This window comes from Engraulis encrasicolus, chromosome 6 (assembly GCF_034702125.1).
Source record: "Engraulis encrasicolus isolate BLACKSEA-1 chromosome 6, IST_EnEncr_1.0, whole genome shotgun sequence".
NCBI lineage: Eukaryota > Metazoa > Chordata > Actinopteri > Clupeiformes > Engraulidae > Engraulis > Engraulis encrasicolus.
Window position 1 is genome coordinate 14,122,253 of NC_085862.1, and position 20,966 is coordinate 14,143,218.

The 20,966-nt window shown below is 43.9% G+C and overlaps 1 protein-coding gene and 1 long non-coding RNA gene across 3 annotated transcripts; both read left to right on the forward strand.

Annotated features, from left to right (window-relative positions):
• The first annotated feature begins 27 nt into the window (after positions 1 to 27).
• On the forward strand, positions 28 to 14,667 carry acer1 (alkaline ceramidase 1). 2 transcript variants are annotated; one of them, XM_063200727.1, is made up of 7 exons: positions 28 to 369; positions 650 to 792; positions 1,313 to 1,427; positions 7,111 to 7,249; positions 10,625 to 10,762; positions 12,654 to 12,791; positions 13,165 to 14,667. In XM_063200727.1, the coding sequence occupies exons 2-7, from the start codon at positions 697 to 699 to the stop codon at positions 13,343 to 13,345; spliced, it is 807 nt and encodes a 268-aa protein (XP_063056797.1). In that variant the 5' UTR covers positions 28 to 369; positions 650 to 696; the 3' UTR covers positions 13,346 to 14,667. The 2 variants fall into 2 exon arrangements, with proteins under 2 accessions (XP_063056797.1, XP_063056798.1); XM_063200728.1 differs by lacking the exon at positions 28 to 369 and having other exon boundaries at positions 610 to 792.
• A 4,397-nt stretch (positions 14,668 to 19,064) lies between these two features.
• LOC134450194 (uncharacterized) lies at positions 19,065 to 20,839 on the forward strand. Its single transcript, XR_010035035.1, has 3 exons — positions 19,065 to 19,287; positions 19,417 to 19,519; positions 20,782 to 20,839. It is a non-coding gene; the product is annotated as an uncharacterized LOC134450194 (long non-coding RNA).
• The last annotated feature ends 127 nt before the right edge of the window (positions 20,840 to 20,966 follow it).

Here is a 20,966-nt window from a genome sequence, read left to right on the forward strand (position 1 = left end):
GGAGGAAAGAGTCACCTGTCGTTTGTGCTCTGACGGGTTTCCGAACAATAGACAGGGAGAGAATGCGACAGTTCCATCAGCTTCACCTGTGTTCTCTTAGCCCGACCGATCACACTGGAGTATGATGTCATTGGATAGACCCGAGTGACAGGACCGGGTAGCCTACATTTTTACCTGAGTTGGTTTCCACACCGATGAGCATCGCATACAGGTAAGGTAACCGCCTGCAGAAGTGTTGCTTCGCTTCGCACCTCTCTCGGTTTCATTCAACGTTCGCTAACCTGCACGAGCTGTGCGCCTGGCTGCGCGCTGTCAACCGTTTGGATAGCATCCCTTTACCTTTTCCACTGGAACTCCGGCCGCTTCCAGGTGAATACCTGATACTAGATTGATTATTTACCACAGACATGTGCGTTGAAATGACAAGAAGCGGCTACTGGATGATGATGATGATGATGATGAACATGATGATGAACAAGTCAAGTAGCCTAATCAAATCCCCTAGCGCGAACGATACATTACGAAATATGCAAATGTACGCAGTCCATGTTTTATGTAGCCTACAGTAAATTGTACCTTTTACACAAAATCTGATAGCCTACTGAAATTGACATTGGAACTCCACGTCTCTGTTCCTTCCCACCCTCAGGCTGTGCTCGGGTATATTCACGGCGGACTGACTGACAGCGCGGGGAGATGGCGGCAGGTGTGTTCGCGTACGAGAGCTCGGATGTGGACTGGTGCGAGGACAACTACCGCCACTCGGAGACCGTGGTGGAGTACTTCAACACAGTAAGGCTGCCTGCACAGCTCAAACATGTAAATGTAATTGCAAACCACCGGTTGAATGTATATGTGCACAATAATAGTATTTGCATAAACTATAGTGGCACATTGACAGAGAGAGATCTTATCAGTTTACATGCAAAATACTTTGGTGAAATGGTTTAACCTCTACATACAGTGCCAATCCCATGTTGTAAAGGCTAATTTGGTTGACAAACGAATGCCTCGTTGATACAAAATATATATATATATATATATATATATATATATATATATATATATATATATATATATATATATCTTCAATCATACATCTCCCCTCACTCTCTCTCTCTCTCTCCCTCTCTCTTTCTCTCTCTAATCATACAACTTTTCTCTCCTGCTCTCCCTCTCCCTCTCCCTCTCTCTCTCCTCAATCACACAACATCTCCCCCCTCTTTCTCTCTCTAATCATACAACATCTCTCTCTCTCTCTCTCTCTCTCTCTCTCTCTCTCTCTCTCTCTCTCTCTCTCTCTCCTGTTCAGATGAGTAGTTTTGTCTTCTTTGTGGTGTCCCCCATCATGCTGTACCTGCTGCACCCCTATGCCAAGGAGAGGAACCTGGCCGTGCACCTGGTCTGGCTAATGATGATCTTCGTAGGTAAGTGTGTGTGTGTGTGTGTGTGCGTGTGCGTGTGCGTGTGCGTGGGTGAGGCATGCAGGGGTATGGTGGTGGTGGTGTTTGTAGGCTATCTATTGGTGCTGTAAGAGGCGGTGGGGGTGGGTGGGGGTTAGGGCAGAGGCAGGCAACCCTTTATATTCGAGGGGCCACTTCAAATCTGATAAAGTCCTCCAAGGCCCGTACTATGAACGCAAACCGATTTCGCCCTGCACTATATTCGCGCCCCTCCGCCCTATATTCCCGCCCTATATTGAAGGTGGCCACCTTTTCAACAAACCCACTAGGTCCTCTGAAAATATAACTTCAATTGTATTGCAAATGTGAAAACATCTCATATCTCCCGTGAAACTGCATGACACTAAAATTATATCAGGGTCCGGATGAGACAGCCTCATGGGCTGTAAACAGCTCGTAGGCCATAGGTTGCCCATTTTTTTTGGAACTTCTTTTTATTTTCATTTAAGTTGAGTCAACTCACAGCATACAGATACTCCATGAATGACAGTATTTCACAAATTCAAACAAGTATTCTGAGACATTAGTTCTAGTAAGAAAGCATACAATAAAAATAATTGTACATAATATTAAGACAAAGGGAATAGAGAAAAAAAAATACTATATTAAATGAAAATGTAGGACAATTCTTGTCCATTTCCAAATAAAGGCCTCCATTTTTAAATGTAAGAACGCTGTCAAATTCTCTATGCTATAAACCTCTTGGATTTTATCTTTCCGTTGTGCAATTGTTGGAGGTTGTGGCTGTAACCATAAGGTCGTAATAACTTTATTAGCAATCAGGAGAAGCGTTCGTAATAGATCAGTATCATCATTTTCATCAAGATCATCTGGTAGTACCCCTAGGACAAAATATAATGGTTCTAGGGGCAAGTCTATTAATAGGCATTTCTTAATTTCTTTTTGTACATTTTGCCAGTAACCAGAGATAATTTGGGCAATCCTCCCACCTGGGTTAAGGGGTTGGTACTGGTAGTATCGGTGGGGGTTGAAAGTGCTGAGCTATTGGAGGCCTTACTCATGACAGTTGAAAGGTGTGAATGTCAAGTCAAAGGGCCTGGCTCTCATTAAACTTTGAACACGCACACACACGCGCCACAAAGTTCACCAACTGGTCCCTTTGACAAGGCAGGATGGGCTGGGAAGAGCTGGGAAGAGGGCGAGATGGGAAGGGCTGGGAGAGGGCTGGGTGATGGATGGTATACTGTCAGGAAAAACCACAGGCTGACTCATATCTCAAACAAGGCAGATGGACTTGTTTTGTTGCTGAAAAAGCAATTAATCGTGTGTGTGTGTGTGTGTGTGTGTGTGTGTGTGTGTGTGTGTGTGTGTGTGTGTGTGTGTGTGTGTGCATGTGTATGTGTGTGTGATTTTATTTGTCGCATGCTCTCTGTACGCCACAATGCCGCCCGGTCAGTCTGCAGGAAAGGAAACCGATTTGCTTTCCGCAGGGTTTACACACAACATAGAGTACTTTAGGTCTGCTGTGTTGACATTGGTCTTGGTTATATGGGACATTTATTTCAGATTCAACTTAATTATATCCCCGAAACGCGGAGCGTCGGGGATGTAATGGTTTTGCGTGCGCCGCCGCCGCCGCCACCGCCGCCACCGCCGCCGCAGCCGTGAAAAAAGGTCTTTCGTGTTAACGCGATAACTTTTGAACGGATCTTTGGATTTGTCCCAGATTTTTTGGGTGAATGCTCTAGGGCAGGTTCATGAACTGATTCGAGTTTGGAGGTCAACACTTTCAAGATGGCTGAATTCAAGATGGCCGAATTTTTGTTTGGCCCATAACTTCTGACTGGGTGGATGGATTTCTCCCAGATTTGGTGTGTTAATGCTCTAGGGTAGGTTCATGAACTTATTCGAGTTTGGAGGCCAACACTTTCAAGATGGCTGAATTCAAGATGGCCGAATTTTTGTTTGGCTCATAACTTCTGACCAGTCAGATGGATTTCTCCCAGATTTGGTGTGTTAATGCTCTAGGGTAGGTTCATGAACTTATTCGAGTTTGGAGGTCAACAGTTTCAAAATGGCGGAATTTTTATTTGGCCCATAACTTCTGACTGGGTGGATTGATTTGCCCGGTACTACCTTATTTTAACAGTTCACCATTTCAGTGAATCTACCATATTAGGTACAGTGTAACAATATTTAATACCATGTAATACTAGTGTAATACCAGTGTAACAATATGCAATACCAGGTACAGTGTAATAACCAGTGAGCAATATTTAATACCATGTAATACTAGTGTAATACCAGTGTAACATGCAATACCATGTAATACCACTTACACAAAAATACATGATGTAGTACAAAATTGGTACATGGTGTTACACTGGTATTACATGGTATTAAATATTGTTACAATGGTTATTACACTGTACCTAATGTGGTATATTCACTGTAATAGTGAGTCATTACAGTGTTACCATTTGCCCCATGTTTTGCTTCATTTTCACAATAGTCATTTGATTTAAAGCCTATGCACGTCATTGATCTATGTATAGATATTAAATATATTTCTTTAATATTTTATATTTATCATATACGTTTATGAAAAGGTGGACGGGAGTGGTAGGAATGATGAAGCGTTGCTATTCGGGGATATACCGCACAGGCAGTCTAGTTTAATTCTGATGAAAGCTTAATTCCACTTTGAAAACAATTCGGAATTAAATGAAAGTCAAGTCAAAGTAACTATTTAATTCGGAATTATTAATTGGGAATTAAAAACATGTAAACATGGCCATTGCCATGCACTACTAGGTCTCTCCTCCATGTACTTCCATATGACGCTGAGCTTCAATACCTACAATCCTACACAGCGCTCTTCTCCATGTAGTACTTCCGTTTTAGCCTGACAGGCCAGACCATTCATTTTTAATTTCTTTGTAATTCACGAATGGCCTTATAGATGGGTTCTAAATTTTTGTTTTCCCCTGGCTGCGCGATCCTGGCTGCGCACAACTCAACCTCTGATTGTTGGAAACCGCTGTCGGTCAAAAAATTTGCTCACGTGGTTGGCTGCCAGTGTCTTGCCCCTCCTCACAACACCATGTTTATAAACAAAAAAAATAAACCATGTATTAGGCTTCTCTGAAGGGTTTAGTTGTCCACCAGACGCCCGGCCAATAAGCGAACGCACTTGGGCGCACAGCAAAGTAAGTCATGAACGTCAACGGTCAGCAATTGGTCCACTCATTTCAAACCAAAGCTGAGCTCACTCCTCCCACCCAAGCACTCCAGGGCATCGAGGATCCAGACCAAAAATGAATATCAAAGTCATGTGGTCTGGCTACTTCTATATGATGCTGCGCTTCTAGAACTGCTTTGGCCACAATCCTACACAGCGCACCTTTAACTATTCCTCTCCATTGCAATAGGTCTGTTCTCCATGTACTTAAGGCAAGGCAAGGCAAGTTTATGTGTATAGCGCATTTCATACACAGGTGCAACTCAATGTGCTTCACAAGATTAACAAATGCAAAAAAGAAAGGAAACATGGAAGAAAGAAGGAATTAAATTAGAGTCAAAGAACATTTAAAACAGTAAAGGCCAACTTCCGATAAAACACAGTTTTACTCACTCCTTTTGAAGATCGGACGGTCACCCCAAGTTAAACTCACTTGCAAGGCTCTCATAGCGGTGCGTCACCTCGCCTGGCTGTGTTTCCCGGTGTTTCCCAATTGACATAAATAATGCAGAGAAACGAGCGAATCACGAAAGCCTTTCTGTGTTTCGTCACGTCGAAAGAAGGCGTTGCCCACAAAGGTTTATGTCGACCCATTTTTCTAAAAACATGTCGAGTAATTTTTTTCTGCTTGTTTTCAATACAAGCAACGTCTGGTGGCCCGAAATCTAGCTTAGCTTAGCTATCAGCTGGTTGCTACTCTCAGGTACACACACAGCACAAAGCCTCATCCATACAGCAAGCCCACTCTGGTTGCTCCGTGCCTGCTGCTCGCCTAGGGGTCGCTGTCGAAAGAGCACAGCCCTGAATGGAGCATGCACGCCTCCGTTGGCGCCCCTATAGTGCAGTACCACCCGGGGAAGTGGCGACTCTGTTTCCCATTACATTCTCTCCAAGAACAGGAGGACTGAGCCAATCAGAGACGCATTTCACGAGAGCAGGAGGAGTGAGCCAATCAGAGACGCATTTCCACGAGAAACACGGAACACCATCTCGTTTCTCCACAAGCCACCTTGCTAGCTTGCAAGAACGGTTTGAAACAAAGCAACCAGAACGTTTTTTAAAACAGGACCAACGCATAAGTTAACACATTCAATAACAATGGAGAACACAGCAAAATGAATCAAATGACGTTGAGAGGCCATCTTTAAGATAAAACATAAGGTAAAATGATAATAATAATAAAATAAAAAATAAATAAACATAAAAAAATAAAAAATAAGAATTTGAGCTAGGGGAGAGCATCTGAGAACAGCTTTGTCTTGAGTATAGATTTAAAGCTATCAATAGTGGGTGCATTTTTTTTTACGTCATCTGGAAGCTGGTTCCAAAGCTTTGAAGCATAGAAGCTAAAGGCTGCCTCTCCACGCTTTTTTTTTAACTTAGATATGATGTTGAGCTTCCTCTCCCTACAGGTCTCTTCTCCATGTAAGCGTGCGTGGCCATAGTTAACCATTCCTCTCTCTATAGGTCTGTTCTCCATTTATCCTACTTACTTGTGATGTTAACCGTTCCTCTCCCTATAGCTCTCTTCTCCATGTGTTTCCACATGACGTTGAGCTTCCTCTCTCTACTAGGTGTATTCCCCATGTACTTAGATATGACATTGAGCTTCCTCTCCCTACTAGGCCTCTTCTCCATGTCACGGTAGGGACACATACACACAAATTTGCGAACTTTGCCATTCATTCCTATGAAAGAGGCGAAGGCAAGCGATGGCAAGCGAAAGCAAGCGAACAGGAGCGAAGCGAAGCGTAATTATTAAAGAAAGTTTAATGTTATGCAAATGAGGAGCGAATTCGCCTGCCGCGGCCCAATCAAATCAACAACATAACTGTTCCATTCCATTTGATTCGCCGCGACAACCTGATGACGGTTGGATTTCGCCTCTCTTCGCTTCGCTTGCTTCGCCTCCTATGTGTCCCTACCGTAAGCGTGGCCATAGTTAACCATCCCTCTCCCTATAGGTCTGTTCTCCATTGCACTAAGTCTGTTCTCCATGTACTTAGATATGATGTTGAGCTTCCACTCTCTACTAGGCCTCTTCTCCATGTAAATGTGGCCATAGTTAACCATCCCTCTTTCTACCAGGTCTGTTCTCCATGTATTTCCACATGATAAAAAGGTAGAGGGCTGGAGGGCTGCGGCGTTCAAGTGGTAAAACTGGTGGTGGTTTGAAGGTGCTCTTTGGCCAAGACGTAGAAATTATCAAAAAAAGGCAGGACACCAAGGCACTCTTCTTAGATAAAACCGCTTTATTATCCACCTTGTGCCCTGATGAAGGCCCTGTAGCGGCCGAAACATGTTGGCAGTGGCAGTATTTTTAATTATTTAAGTTCTAACATGAACTAGCCTTTATAATAAAGCGGTTTTATTTAAGAAGAGTGCCTTGGAGTCCTGCCTTTTTTTGATACTTCCACATGATGTTGTGCTTCCTCTCTCTACCAGGTCTGTTCTCCATGTACTTCCACATGACGTTGAGCTTCATGGGCCAGATGTTGGATGAGCTGTCCATCCTGTGGGTACTGGCTACCGGCTACTCACTCTGGTTCCCACGGAAACACTTCCCTGCCTTCATCAAGGACAGGTAACACACACACATACGCACGCATGCACGCACGCACGCACGCAGGCAGGCATGCACGCACGCACACATGCACACACACACACACACGTGCACGCACAGACACACGCGCGCACTTCCCTGCCTTCATCAAGGACAGGTGACCAGCGTGGCACCTACATGTCACACGTCTGACCGCAACACTATGGTCAATTGTCATTTACCTATTGGCCTGTCTGCTCTCTCTCTCTCTCTCTTTCTCTCTCTCTCTCTCTCTCTCTCTCTCTCTCTCTCTCTCTCTCTCTCTCTCTCTCTCCTCTTCTCTCTCTCTCTCTCTCTCTTCTCTTCTCTCTCTCTCTCTCTCTCTCTCTCTCTCTCTCTCTCTCTCTCTCTCTCTCTCTCTCTCTCTCCAGTCTCCTCTTCTCCCACTTCTCTTTTTTGCCCCCCTCATGAAGTCTTCATGGCCAGAAAAAAAGCACCATTGAAACAATTAAGGGCTCATGTTTCGAGTCACGTTACATTTGAAACAGTAGCCTGGCGTGTGCGGCGTGTTGGGAAGACTAGCCAGCTAGTGGTGTGCTGCGCTAGCATTACGCCTTCATATTTAACTGTGCGAGGGCAGAGGCTTTCCCCGCTGGGCTTCACTACAACACACATGAATATTTGAACGCACTCTTGGAGATTTTTTTTTGCCATTAAACTTTCATGGGGTTATATGGACCCCCATTCCCGCCCCACTCATCGCTGCGCTCGAGACAACTGATCTTATCACTGGAAATTAAATACTCCTACTTCCTAAAATCATTTCCCACCTAACTGCCAGAGAGTTTGTAATCCATTAACGTCGACCTGGCTGGCTCCTTTGAATATCTCTCCGTCTGCACGCATGGGTTTATAAGCTGTAGTGCGTTGGGGCTTTATGAGGTTGATAAGGTCAAGCACTACTACCACGACTGCTGTTTTATTAATGCACATGTTGTCAGCAGTCAGTAACATGTGCAGTATAGCCTCCCATGTCAGTGGGGTATATGCAGACACACAAACACGCATGCATGCCCACACGCCAGGCCCGGATTAAGGTGGGTCTGGGCCCCGGGGCAAGGAGATTGCAAGGTCCGCCCCTCCCGCTCCGAGCCCATACCAACCCAATCCTCATCTACCTCATCTACCAACTCATCAAAATTCAGCTGTTGCACAAACTGTGATTCAATTGCAAGAAGTGAGAGGGAGTTCAGACGATTTTGGGTCATTTTCATCCTGAGCTCATTTTTTATTCGAGCCATTCTGGAGAATGACCGTTCCCCTTCACAGTTCGTAATTGGCAGAGTCAAGAACAGTCGAAGTGCGATGTAAAGACTTGGAAAAGTGGACTGCAAATCCAAATTTACCGCGGTCTTTAGCATTGTATTTGGGCATCTTTGTTCTTTTGGAATGAATGATTTGAATTGAACAAGTTCATCTGCCAGGCTCATGGTTAGATCAGTGGGATATGCTGCAGCAAGTGCTTCGGCCCTTGAAGTGAGCTCACTGATTGACATATTATCAGGCATGAAAAGAACATGAAAAAGATTGGTCAAGTGTGTGTATGCAGTTAACCGATGGTCAAGACAGGACACAAGCTTCTCAATTAGAACATTGAACGTTTCAATTCGAAACTTTTCTTTTCCACCTAATTTAACATCTGGCTCTGTGTTGAAGAGGCACAAAATGTGTACAAAGATTACAGGAAGTCAAAGAAACACCCAGCTTCAACAACATTGACACCAACTAAATTCAATGAATGCGCAGCACAGGGGACATAACAAATCAATGGGTTTATGCGTTATACGTCTCCCCCAGCTTCAACAAATCTGAAAATAAAAGTGAGTTGGTCCACATGTGCAAGATCGGGAGTGGAGTCAACGATAACAGAAAAGTATTTGGCCTCTTTTATCTCACTGATAATTGCTTCCTTTGTTCTTTCTCCCATTAAGTGGATAAATTCCCCACAGATTGTGGATGAGAGATAGGGGGCCTATGGTTGCCATATCCCGTGACTCAGGGGCCCTTTGATAGCCGTCCCCCGTGGCCCAGGGGCCCTCTGATTGCCGTCCCCGTGGCCCAGGGGCCCTCTGGTTGCCATATCCCGTGGTTCAGGGGCCCTTTGCCATCCCCCGTGGCCCAGGGGCCCTCTGATTGCCGTCCTCCATGGCCTAGGGGCCCTCTGGTTGCTGTACGACATGGCCCAGGGGCCCTCTGGTTCCTATGTCCTGTGGCCGAGGGCCCTCTGACTGCTGTCACTCCCCCCAGCCCATTTCAGTTAACCCTTATAGACTAAAGAAGTACAACTAAAGAAGATCCTAGAATAGAGGGCTCTATTGCAATCAGCATCGACATCGGTATCTGGATTGTTGTTGGGCCCCCTGGATCCATGGGCCCCGGGGCGCCAGCCCCACTCGCCCGGTCGGTAATACGGCCCTGCCACACGCACACATTACATACACACGCACACACAAGTGACATGTTGAGTTGTCTGTTAATGCTGAGAGTTGATAAAGCTGTTTTTTTATTGAAGCTGCTTACAAGGTTTTCCCCATCACTTTCATTGCCTCTCTGTTCTTCAATGCTTGCATGTCATTCTGCAATCATCGTGATGCACGCAAGGTGTCCATTTGTTTTGTTGCTTGGGTGACACTGATATTCAACAGTTACGTATTTTGTAACAGTTAAGTAATTACCTCCGCCAAGGAGGTTATGTTTTCAGTCGCGTTGGTTTGTCTGTCTGTTCTTCTGTTTGTCTGTCTGTTTTTTTTGTCTGTCAGTAGGATAAAACTCAAAAAGTTGTGAACGGATTTGGATGAAAGATGTTGGAAATGACAAAAGGAACAAGTGATTAAATTTTGGTGGTGATGCGGTTCATGATGCGGATGGAGGAATTTTTAAAAAAAGGTTCTACAACATTGTGGGATAGAGCGAGTTTTGACATTCCAGTTTCCAACTCCACAAAAAGCAGGCAGAAAGGCTTGAAAAAAAACCAGGGTGTAAGACTGGCTTGTACGAAATTCCGAATTGAATGAATTTCCATTCAAAATCATGCCATAATATGAACACTAGGTGGTGCCATTACCTTGAATTTCTTTGAATTTAATCTACCCCACCCATTGAAAGTACATAGAACACCACCACCTAGTGTTCGTATTATAGCATTACTTTGAAAATTGAAATTCTCTCCATTCGGAATTTCGGACAAGCCTGGTGTAAGATACTCAAATGTTCTATCAAACAGCTTCCTTGGCAGAGGTCTTCACTCTCTGAGTGCATTGCTAGTTTGAAAGTTGGATTCAGATACCATGGCAATGATAGCATTGATCTAGAGCTTATTGACTGAACCAAATACTGTACCTTGTTTGCCCATTTTAGGAACTCTTTCTGCAGGATGGTCCTGGCTGTGACTGTTGTGACCACGCTGTCATCATTTGTGAAGCCCACAGCCAACGCGTACGTCCTCAACTGCTTCGCTCTACACATCCTCTACTCGCTGTGTGTGGAGATGAAGAGGTGAGGGGATATATAACACAACATGAGAGAGAGAGAGAGAGAGCGAGAGAGAGAGCGAGAGAGAGAGAGAGAGAGAGAGAGAGAGAGAGAGAGAGAGATGTATTGTAATGTAATGGATAAGGTGTTTAAGGTCTATGGTATGATGAGATATCAGATATGCTACACAACATGAGAGGGAGAGAAAGAGAGAGGAAGAGAGGGAGAGAGAGAAAGCGCATTAGATTGATGGAGACAGAGAGGAGGAGAGGGAGGGAGAAAGAGTGAGAGATGAGACAGACAGACAGAGAGATGGAGAGAGAGAGAGAGAGAGAGAGAGAGAGAGAGAGAGAGAGAGAGAGAGAGAGAGAGAGAGAGAGAGAGAGAGAGAGAGAGAGAGAGAGAAGTTGCTGTATCATTGTGTTATTCGTTTGTCAGCCAAATTAGTTTTTTACATGGGATTGGCACTGAATATACAGGCTAAACCATTTTACCAAAGTATTTTGCATGTAAACTGATAGGAACTGTAGCTCCTTGACCTCCTGCTGTAGCCTTGCTCTCCTCCTCTTCTCTCCTCTATTCCTCAACTACCTCCATCAACTGCCTTTTCCACCTCCTCCTTCTCCACCTCCTCCTCCTCCTTCTCCACCTCCCCCTTCTCCACCTCCTATACCTCCTTCTCCACCTCCTCCTTCTCCAGCTCCTTCGCGCCTCCTCCTCCTCCACCTCCACCTCCTCCTCCTCTCTTCCTCAACCACCTCCATCAACTGCCTTCTCCACCTCCTCCTCCACCTCCTCCTCTCCTCTCTTCCTCAACCACCTCCATCAACTGCCTTCTCCACCTCCTCCTCCTCCTCCTCCTCCTCCACTTCCGCCTTCTGCAGCTCCTATACCTCCTCCACCTCCTCCTCCTTCTCCACCTCCTCCTCCTTCACCACCTCCTCCTCTCCTCTCTTCCTCAACCACCCCATATCAACTGTCTTCTCCACCTCCTCCTGCTCCTCTAGGGAAACCATGACCTAATCGTTACAGAGATGGTCTTGAAATCAGAGGGTTTGCGGTTCAATTCCTATTTCTTCCATGGCTGAAGTGCCCCTGACCAAGGCACATTACTCCATATTACACCCTGCACTATGTAGCCACTACACCGTACCTAAATAACTTTAAGTAACTTTGAATAAATAAAACATTAGCTGTCTGCAATGCAATGTGCAGGGAGCTTAAACTGATGCCCATGGCCATACGTCGCTGTTTCCCTCCAAAAAACAAAGGATGCATGCACATCAGCACTGCAGATGCTGAACTTTGAAGAAGGGCTGAGCATCTGAAATGTTGTGCGATTAAACATTTGGGAGCATTGACCAGTGGCCTAATGGTTAGGGAGGTGGTCTTAAGACCAGAGGGCTGCAGGTTCGAATCCCATCCTTACTTCTCTCAACACCTCTATCCATGGCTGAGGTGCCCTTGAGCAAGGTACCTAACCCCACATTGCTCCAGGGACTGTAACCAACACCCTGTAAATAAACTGTAAGCCGATTTGGATAAAAGCGTCAGCTAAATGTAATGTTGCAGTCCTTTATTATGATGTTGTTGTCTGCCTTTTGGGCTGACTTGTGGGCGGTGGTAGCTCAGGTGGTAGAGGAGCCGTTCGGCAACCCAAAGGTTGCAGGTTCGAGCTCCGCTCTGCCTGACTCCGTCGTCGTGTCCTTGAGCAAGACACTTAACCCCAAGTTGCTCCTGGTGGCAGGGTTGTACCCTGCGTGGTAGCCACGGCCACCGGTGTGTGAATGTGAGTGTGAATGGGTGAATGTGAGGCATGCAATGTAAAGCGCTTTGAGTGCTCGAAGGAGTGGAAAGCCACTATATAAATGCAGTCCATTTAAATGCAGTCCATTTGCCTTCCCCCCTCGTACAGTTGCACTGAGCAGCGGGTGCTGCGTCTGGCCAAGGTCTCGGTAGGGCTCTGGGCCCTGGCCATCTCCTGCTGGATCAGCGACCGCTTCGGCTGCAGCTTCTGGCAAAAGCTCAACTTCTGTTACTTGCATGGCATCTGGTACGCAGCAGGCATTTTTAAGTAAAGTAAAATGATATGTGGTTGTTTTGTTTGGTTTTAACTTTTATTTTATTTTTCTTATACTTAAGACATGTAAAAGTTTTTCATCTTTTATCTGACACGTTTCGACGGTATAGCTCCCGTCTTGATCAGAGGGTCACCTCTGAAAAACGTACATGTCTGAAGTTTAAGAAAAACTTCAGAGTTACTATAACAGTGAGACACATAATGAACTATTTGTTTCTATTATCTATTTGTTTGGTTTTGGCAGCACTTTCTAAAGAAAGCATTCCACACTTGCAGTACAAAAGTGAGACATCCGTCTTAAGAGGTTTGTTTTGTTTTCATGTCTCGTATCCTCTTTTCCTTCAAGGCACATCCTGATTGTGGTGGCCACTGCTCACGCCAGCACGCTAATTGCCTATTTGGACGCGAGCTTCGAGATCCCGTACACAGAACCAGACCTGCAGTACTGGCCCAAGGACAACTGGGCACTGGGGCTGCCCTACATCGTCCTAAAAGGCACCAACACCAAGACCAGGAAGAGCTGCTGAGAACATTACTACACACACACAGTCACTATTTCCCAAAGTGAAGCGTATGAGCCTTGGTAGTGTGCCAGTTTTATTAGTCATGCCCAGTGATTGGATACTCCGCAGAGATCACCAAAGAGTATCCAATCACTGGGCGTGACTACGAAGGCTGATACACGCATACTAGACTATGGGAAATGGCCACTCTCTGTGCTTTTGAAGTATTCTTACAAGCCTCCTCTGATCATGATCAGGCTCAGAGGTAAAAGTCAAAATAGAAGCAAGTTCATGGTGTAATAAGTATATCACCAGTCCATGATCGACAGTTGTTACAACAGTTATTCCACTGTATCTACTGAGGTAGATATAGACTATGTGAAAAAACTCTAAAAACCTGAAGTAACTTCTCTGTGAAGTCACTTGTGTTGGAAGGAAACGGTAGAATGTCTTTTTTACTTCTACTCTTACTTTTGACACCTCTGTGCATTGGAGGCAATCCCCAGGGACCTCAACATTAGAAAGCAAACTCCGGCACAGTCTTCTCACTCCGTTTTAATTGTGACAATTAAAACTTTGCAAGTGAACGGGAGTTTAGCTTTCTACCATTATACACTGACAATATTAATGTGGAGACGTTACATTTTAATTGCACCTCAGAGACGATTTTCCAATTATTATGCCCTCAACAAAAAAGGGAGACTTGCAATGTATTGGTTAGTGGGGTGCAGCACTGTTGAAATCCTTGTTCACGACATGTACTGTACGTATGCTACTGTAAATGTACTATGTTAATCTATGCAAAGGTGAGCTGTGAGTTGTGTGAGAAGTGGTGTGTCATCTTAAGGGTTGCCAAGATAATGGATGATTGTGTGTGTGTGTGTGTGTGTGTGCGCGCACAAGTGGGTGGGTGTGTTTGTCTGTCTGTGTGGATATAGCACACAATAGATGGCAACATCACAGCATCATATTCAGGGGTTTTTTTTACAAAGTAATTTGCAGTGTTTTCTATGGATTTGATTTTAAATATCATTAACTACCTTGAACGTTTTACTATTTATCTAAATGTGTTTTGTGTGGAAAATGTAAATGTTTACAAATGTCCTTTTTGTTTGAAGAAGTGAATACTTTTAAATGTGTCTTTAAGATGTGTTTTGAGATAGATAGAGGTCGTCCTCTTCTGATACATGCACTGAGCTGGATCTTCATTCCAGAGTACCATGATACATGATACTGTACATCAGCGCAATAAGTGACGACTTTTGACATGAAAAGTACTGTGTGTGTTAACTTGTATGCAAGCTGCAGTTATGAAGTGGAATTTAAAATGCTGAATCTTAATGAAATGTGAGCAAACTAGTTCTGTCTTCTGTTCTCATTGACTTGAAGAGCTGGGACCCAGGGGTACATTTCTCGCAAGCATAGTTGTTAGCCAGTTAGCAACTTGGGTAGTTGCCAATGGGAAATTGCATTGCAAACAACAAAGTAGCTAATGTAGTTAGCAACTATGGTTTCGAGAAATGCACCCCAGATCCGTGGCTGGCAGACCATCTCAAACTGCATCCAGTGTTGTGGCACAAGACTCCTCCTTCTGGACAGTGTAAGTACTGAAACCCAGACAAGGAAGTGTGAGAGAAGTCCTCTGGTATATAAAAAAGAACACAAGTTAAGACCCTTCTCAGCACACTGCTCATGCTGGACGCACAAAAAACAATGCTTTGCCACTGAAATGAGTAGGTGGTCTGAAAGGTGCACTGTGTAATATTTTTTTAGTGGTTTCTTTTTAGAATTCATGCTGCCCATTCACAAATATAGGCCGACCTTTTTCACAAATACTTCTAAGTATTCATTATGACTGGGAAAATTGCATTTTTCATTCATGAAAATGTGGATCTAATTCATGTCTGGCAAAAGTAATTGTACTTGGGTCATACTAGTAAAAAAATAGTTTGTTATTCAGTAAATATTCATGAAAATATCAAATTTGGCAACATGAAGCACAGTTTCATCTCACATATGAACTCAGAAAGTGAAAGACTGGCTGCCTCTAGCTTGCTATGACACTCAGATATGTTTCCAGCTTCAAAGCTAAAAGTATAGGCTTCTAAAGGCATATGTGGTCTAGGCTGTAAATGATGAGTCATAGCCACAAACAAAGGGGACAGTTGTCGAGGGCCCAAAGAGAGGGGGCCCAAACTTGGTTCCTCATTACATTGTGTGTATAGGGCTGGGGGACCCTTTCATATGATGATGAGCCCGGCCAAAGCTGGCAGCAGCCCTGGTCATGACAACAGTCACAGGGGCAGTGTGTAGGGACAATATGCTCAAAGTATGTGCCTTGTAGCCTGGCTAACACAACTGCAAGTGTCTTTGATACTTAAGTCTGGCCAGGCAACAATTACAACATTTCAAATTCCCTGTAAAAAGGGAACCAATCATTTTTTAAGCATTTCCAATGGCTCGATGGGATGTATTTAAGCAATGCCACACCACTTTAGTTAACAGCTGAGTGAAGAAATGGGTGGTCTAGTAGTCCAGTGTCTCCCAATCTTTCTTGTCTCGTGTACGCCCTAAGCCTATATCGGGCCCAGGCCCAGGGGGCCAAGAGTCAAGGGAGCCCTGAAGCCCAGGCCTCTATATTTCCATTCTCATATAGTGCGTTCAAATAAACTATGTTTTCACATTTTCTTAGGGGACAAACCCCCAAAATATAAGGTCTACAACATCTGGCCTAAAGCCCTGATTTTTTTTTCGTAAACAATGCTCATGGAAGGGTGCCTTCTTGTTGTCTGGTCCAGGGGCCCATGGATGGGGGGGGGGGGGCTTCTTGTTGTCTGGTTATAACCTGTCCCTCCCTGTGCGTACGCCTATAGCGGTATATGTTGGGAAACAATGGTCTAGTCGACTGAATGGTTATGGTGAATGGTAATGGTAAATGGTAATAATTTCAATTTCCAAAATATCAATCAGCAAAAGAAATTCAGGAGGAATTGAGTGTGTGCGTGTGTGCATGCATGTGTGTGTGTGTGTGTGTGTGTGTGTGTGTGTGTGTGTGTGTGTGTGTGTGTGTGTGTGTGTGTGTGTGTGTGTGTGCGCGTGCGTGTCTGTGTGTGTGTGATATACAATTTGTCCAGCAGAGGGGAGAGTAGAGCTACGTTATATTACCCCTACTGCACCAACATGATATTGGGAGCCCCTTCTACTACTACTAGACATTGGCCTACAAAACACTACTACCAATTTGGGGGCCCTAGGCAAAATACAGACATGGGGCCCTTTTGAATTACTTTTCATATACCGGTATTCACAATGACTGTTGGGAGCCCCAACAATGGGCAAATTTGGTGGGGCCCTATAGGCAACTGCCCACTCTGTTTAATTGTAAAACGGCCGTGACGGAACATGTCTAGTATGAATATGAGCCTATATGCATCCAACAACACTTTGTGGTTATTAGCTGGCTCATATTGAAAAGGCAAATGTCTGTCTATTAATAGCCTGCAGTGTACAGTACAGTGTAGCCTACATACACTAGGCCTACTGTAGTAGTTGGAATATTTTGAACTCAGAAAAATGCCTATTCTACAAAAAAGTAGGCCTACTCTACTTACTAAATTACTGCAATATTTAGACATGAGAACAATGCAAATCTGCAAAAAAAAACAAAAAAACAATTCAAATGGGTGCGAAAAGGAGGGTTATGTCAGCGTGGGGCCTAGGCTACAGCTGTGCATCTCACAAATCTGGGATTGTTACATTGTATGTGCCTGTGTATGTTACACTGTCTGTGTGCTACATCACAAGAAGTCAGACAGGACCTATTATAATGGGTAGGCTATGACAACGGGATTACATTGTTATAGCCTAATGATGTTCAAATAATCTCATTTCTATACGCCTATTACACGATTACATGCTTCTGTCTAACAAAGAAAATTAGGTGATTAATTTCAAATGTGCTGCTTTGCAGTGGCGGTTTTTGTATTAAGGGCGCACGGGCGCCGCCCCTCCGTTCAAAATTTCCATCAAATTTGCATTATATTATCATTACTTCTATTGAGAAACCGTATCATTTGTTTCCGATAAAAACGCACTAAGCTGCCCATTCGGAATCGACTTTTAACATGATATTGTTTGCAATCCGGTAGAATGACAGAGGGCCCGCCCTCTCCCGGGCGCCGACAAAGCAAGTGTCTATGCTAGAATGACAAGTAATGTTGCAGAACGTTATGAATAAAGCATTTTAATTGGCCATTTTTTCCTTCGGTCTTTGGGCGCACTACATGTGCGACCCGGCCAATTATATCGCATTCTATTTGTATACTGTTGTGTTATTGGACGAGTGTTCGAGATGGCCTGTCAATCAGACGTCAACCTAGCTAGCCTAGAACTACGATTTACCCGCCTTGAAGAAGCTTGCGTGAAAGTGAAGAGATTTTTAAGTATCGATTGTTTTTAAGATGGCCCGACTGTTAACAGCAAAGGAAAATTCGGTGGCTTTGTTGAAGCAATATCCGTTCATCCGTCGTTCTGACGAAGATAAGAAGAGGGTGAAAGTCCTTGGACCTGACTGTCCTGAGCTCCTCATCAGCCAGAGCACCACCGATCGTGGAAGGACGTACGTCAGGACTTTTCTTCCAGTGTGTATGGCCGCTGGAATTGGCTTACGGGATGCGAAGTGAGTAATGCCTGTACTGCTTCCCGTGTCTGTTGTTTCAAAGTCCTGGGACAGACATTTGTTGGGTGACATCTGGGTGACGGACTTGAAACACCTGGGGGAGAAAGTGTAAAAAGCACGAAAGCAGCAGAAGCCACCTAGACAACAGCTTGAAGCTACGCCTGTTCGGAAGGCTTAGCTTGATGAAGGCTACAGAGTTGGAATTAGAAAACATAACGAGGAAGTGACAAAGAATCGGCACATTTTGTCACGAATAATTGACTGTGTAAAATTCTGTGGGGCATTTGAATTGGCGTTGCGTGGACACGACGAAAGTGCGGACTCAAACAACCCAGGCGTCTTTCTCGGCTTGGTCGACTTTGTTGCCTCAATTGACAGCACACTGAAAGAGCACTTGGAGACAGCAACTGTATTTAAAGGCACCTCAAAAAACGATACAGAACGAACTGCTCGATTGCATGTTTTTCCGTGGTGAGGGAGCAGATTCTGAAAGAAGTTAAGGACAGTGATTTCATTGCCATCCAGGCTCCGACGAGACAACGGACATTAGTACCGTGACCCAACTTGTGCTAGTGCTGCGTTACATCGACAGCAAAATGAACGTGCAGGAACGATTCTTCGAATTCATTCCCCTGCAGTCATCAACAGCCGTGAACATTGCCACAGAGCTGAAAGAACGCCTTTCCATAATCCTTCCCGATCAAAAAGAAAAAGAAAAACTCATCTGCCAAGCTTATGATGGAGCGAGCGTAATGAGAGGTGCCACTGGTGTGTTCAGAAGCGAATAAAAGAGGACTACCCAAATGCGCACTACATCCACTGCTACGCGCACCAGTTGAACTTGATCATGGAACAAGCCACCAGTCACATTTCTAAAGTAAGGAACTTTTTTTCGGACCTTGGTGGCTTTGCCAGTTTTTTTTTCAAGAATCACCCAAGAGGACCAGTGTATTGGATGAAATGGTTTCCCGCAGGCTGCCAACTTCCAGCAAGGTCAGGTGGAACTTTCACAGCCGCGCTGTCAACACGGTGTTTGAACACAGAGAGATCTCATCAAATGTTTCCATGCCATACGAGACTCGGGAGACTTCGATGAAATCACCGTGAGAGAGGCAGGAGCATATGCAAGGATCCTGGAAGACCCAGACTTCAGGTTCTTCCTGCAACTTTTTCACCAGATCATGCCCCTTGTAGACACTCTCTATGCCAGGCTACAGAAGAGGAGCATCGACTCAGTGTACATTAAGAGATGCATCCAAAGATTCCAGGAGGACATACAGAAGATCAGGTACTAATTTGATTTGGTTTTAGATACATTATTTTATGGTTTTCTGCTTCAATAAACATCAGTTAAAAAAATAATGAAAGCCGTAAAAAAATAAACGAATTAAACAAACACCTTACTTCCCCTTCACAGAGATTCTCTCCATGCCATGACAGTGGAGCACAGCAGTCTATCCCTGCAATCAAGAAAACGTGTGGCTCTCTCTTCAGAGGATCACCAACGAATTGCAGCTGAAGTGAGTAGAAAGCATGCCTTGTATAAAAAAAAAGCCTTGTAGAAATAACTTATTATATACATTCATGTGGGTGGTTGACGTTTAAGGGCGTAACGCCAAAAAAAAAAAAAAAAGTTTGGTAACACTTTCTATGAAGCCCATATCTATAGCCCATTATGAGCGCATTTATAACAAATTATAATGCACATTATAATTACTTACAACGCATTATGACTGCACCCATGATGTTTCATGATGTGTTTCCTGATGTGTTATGTTAACAGTAACAAATAACCATGAATCTATCTTATAATGCTTTATAAATCCACGGGTTGTTATGAGTGCTCGTGACTGCATATTAACTACAGGCTGCCTGATGGGGGCTTATAGTACATTACGATGCATTATAGATGTGTATTATACAGTGCATTATAGATGCATCCATATGAACTTCACTTTACTTAGAGCACACATTGATGATAATTATGACAGTTTATCATCCAGGTCTGTGCATAGAGGGGTATAGGTGCTCAGCCTGTAGTTTATAGCCAGTCATGAGCACTCATTACACCCTTGGATTTATAAAGCATTATAAGCTAGATTCACAACTGTTAATATAAAGCATCATGAAGCATTATGGCTGTAGTCACAATACATTATAAGTAATTATAATGGCGTTATAATTTGTTATGAATGCGCTTATAATGTGGGCTTTATGTAAAGTGTTACCGAAAGTTTTTACAATTCCTTTTTAAAAGGAAAAATAACAGTTTTGTAGATTTTTAACCAATGTTTATGAAAAAACAAGGCGTCACGTCTCCCACCCATATACTGTATTGTACCTTTTTAAGGGTGCACTTCAGAATTGCTATTTATTGCTATTTATATATTTATTACTCCAAGTGATGTGGAAGGCTTTAATTTTGCTCTATTGTACTGATGGTCAATTACACTGGCCTACTTATTAACCAAGTGCTATACATACTCATTTATGTTTCTTTTTCTTAATTAAAACACAACTATATCAATGGATTAATAACACAATTAACTTGTGTAGCCTTTTAAAAGACATGCTACACATGTTTCTTTTTTAAAGCTTACTATTTGATCAAAGTTGTAAACCAGTTGGGCTATAAACAGCTGGCCTAATTACCAGCATTTCATGTGCACAAACTCCATTAGCAGACAATGTCTTATACACTGCTGCCATCTAGTGGCCAATCATAGACATGCTAAAAACCAAGTGCCTTTTACCCATTTCTTGAATGCCTTTGTTTTTTTAGGTCTGTGATACCATCCTGGGGCACACCAGAGAGAGGTTCCAGTTCACAGACCATCTCATCTGTGCAACCCCTCCTGCAGTGCGATCGGTTTGAAGATTATCAAGTGGATTTTCCAGAGGAAGGCTCTTAAAAACCACAGTGAAGGCTTACCCTGTCCTTGACAGCAGCAGGCTGAAGACAGAGCT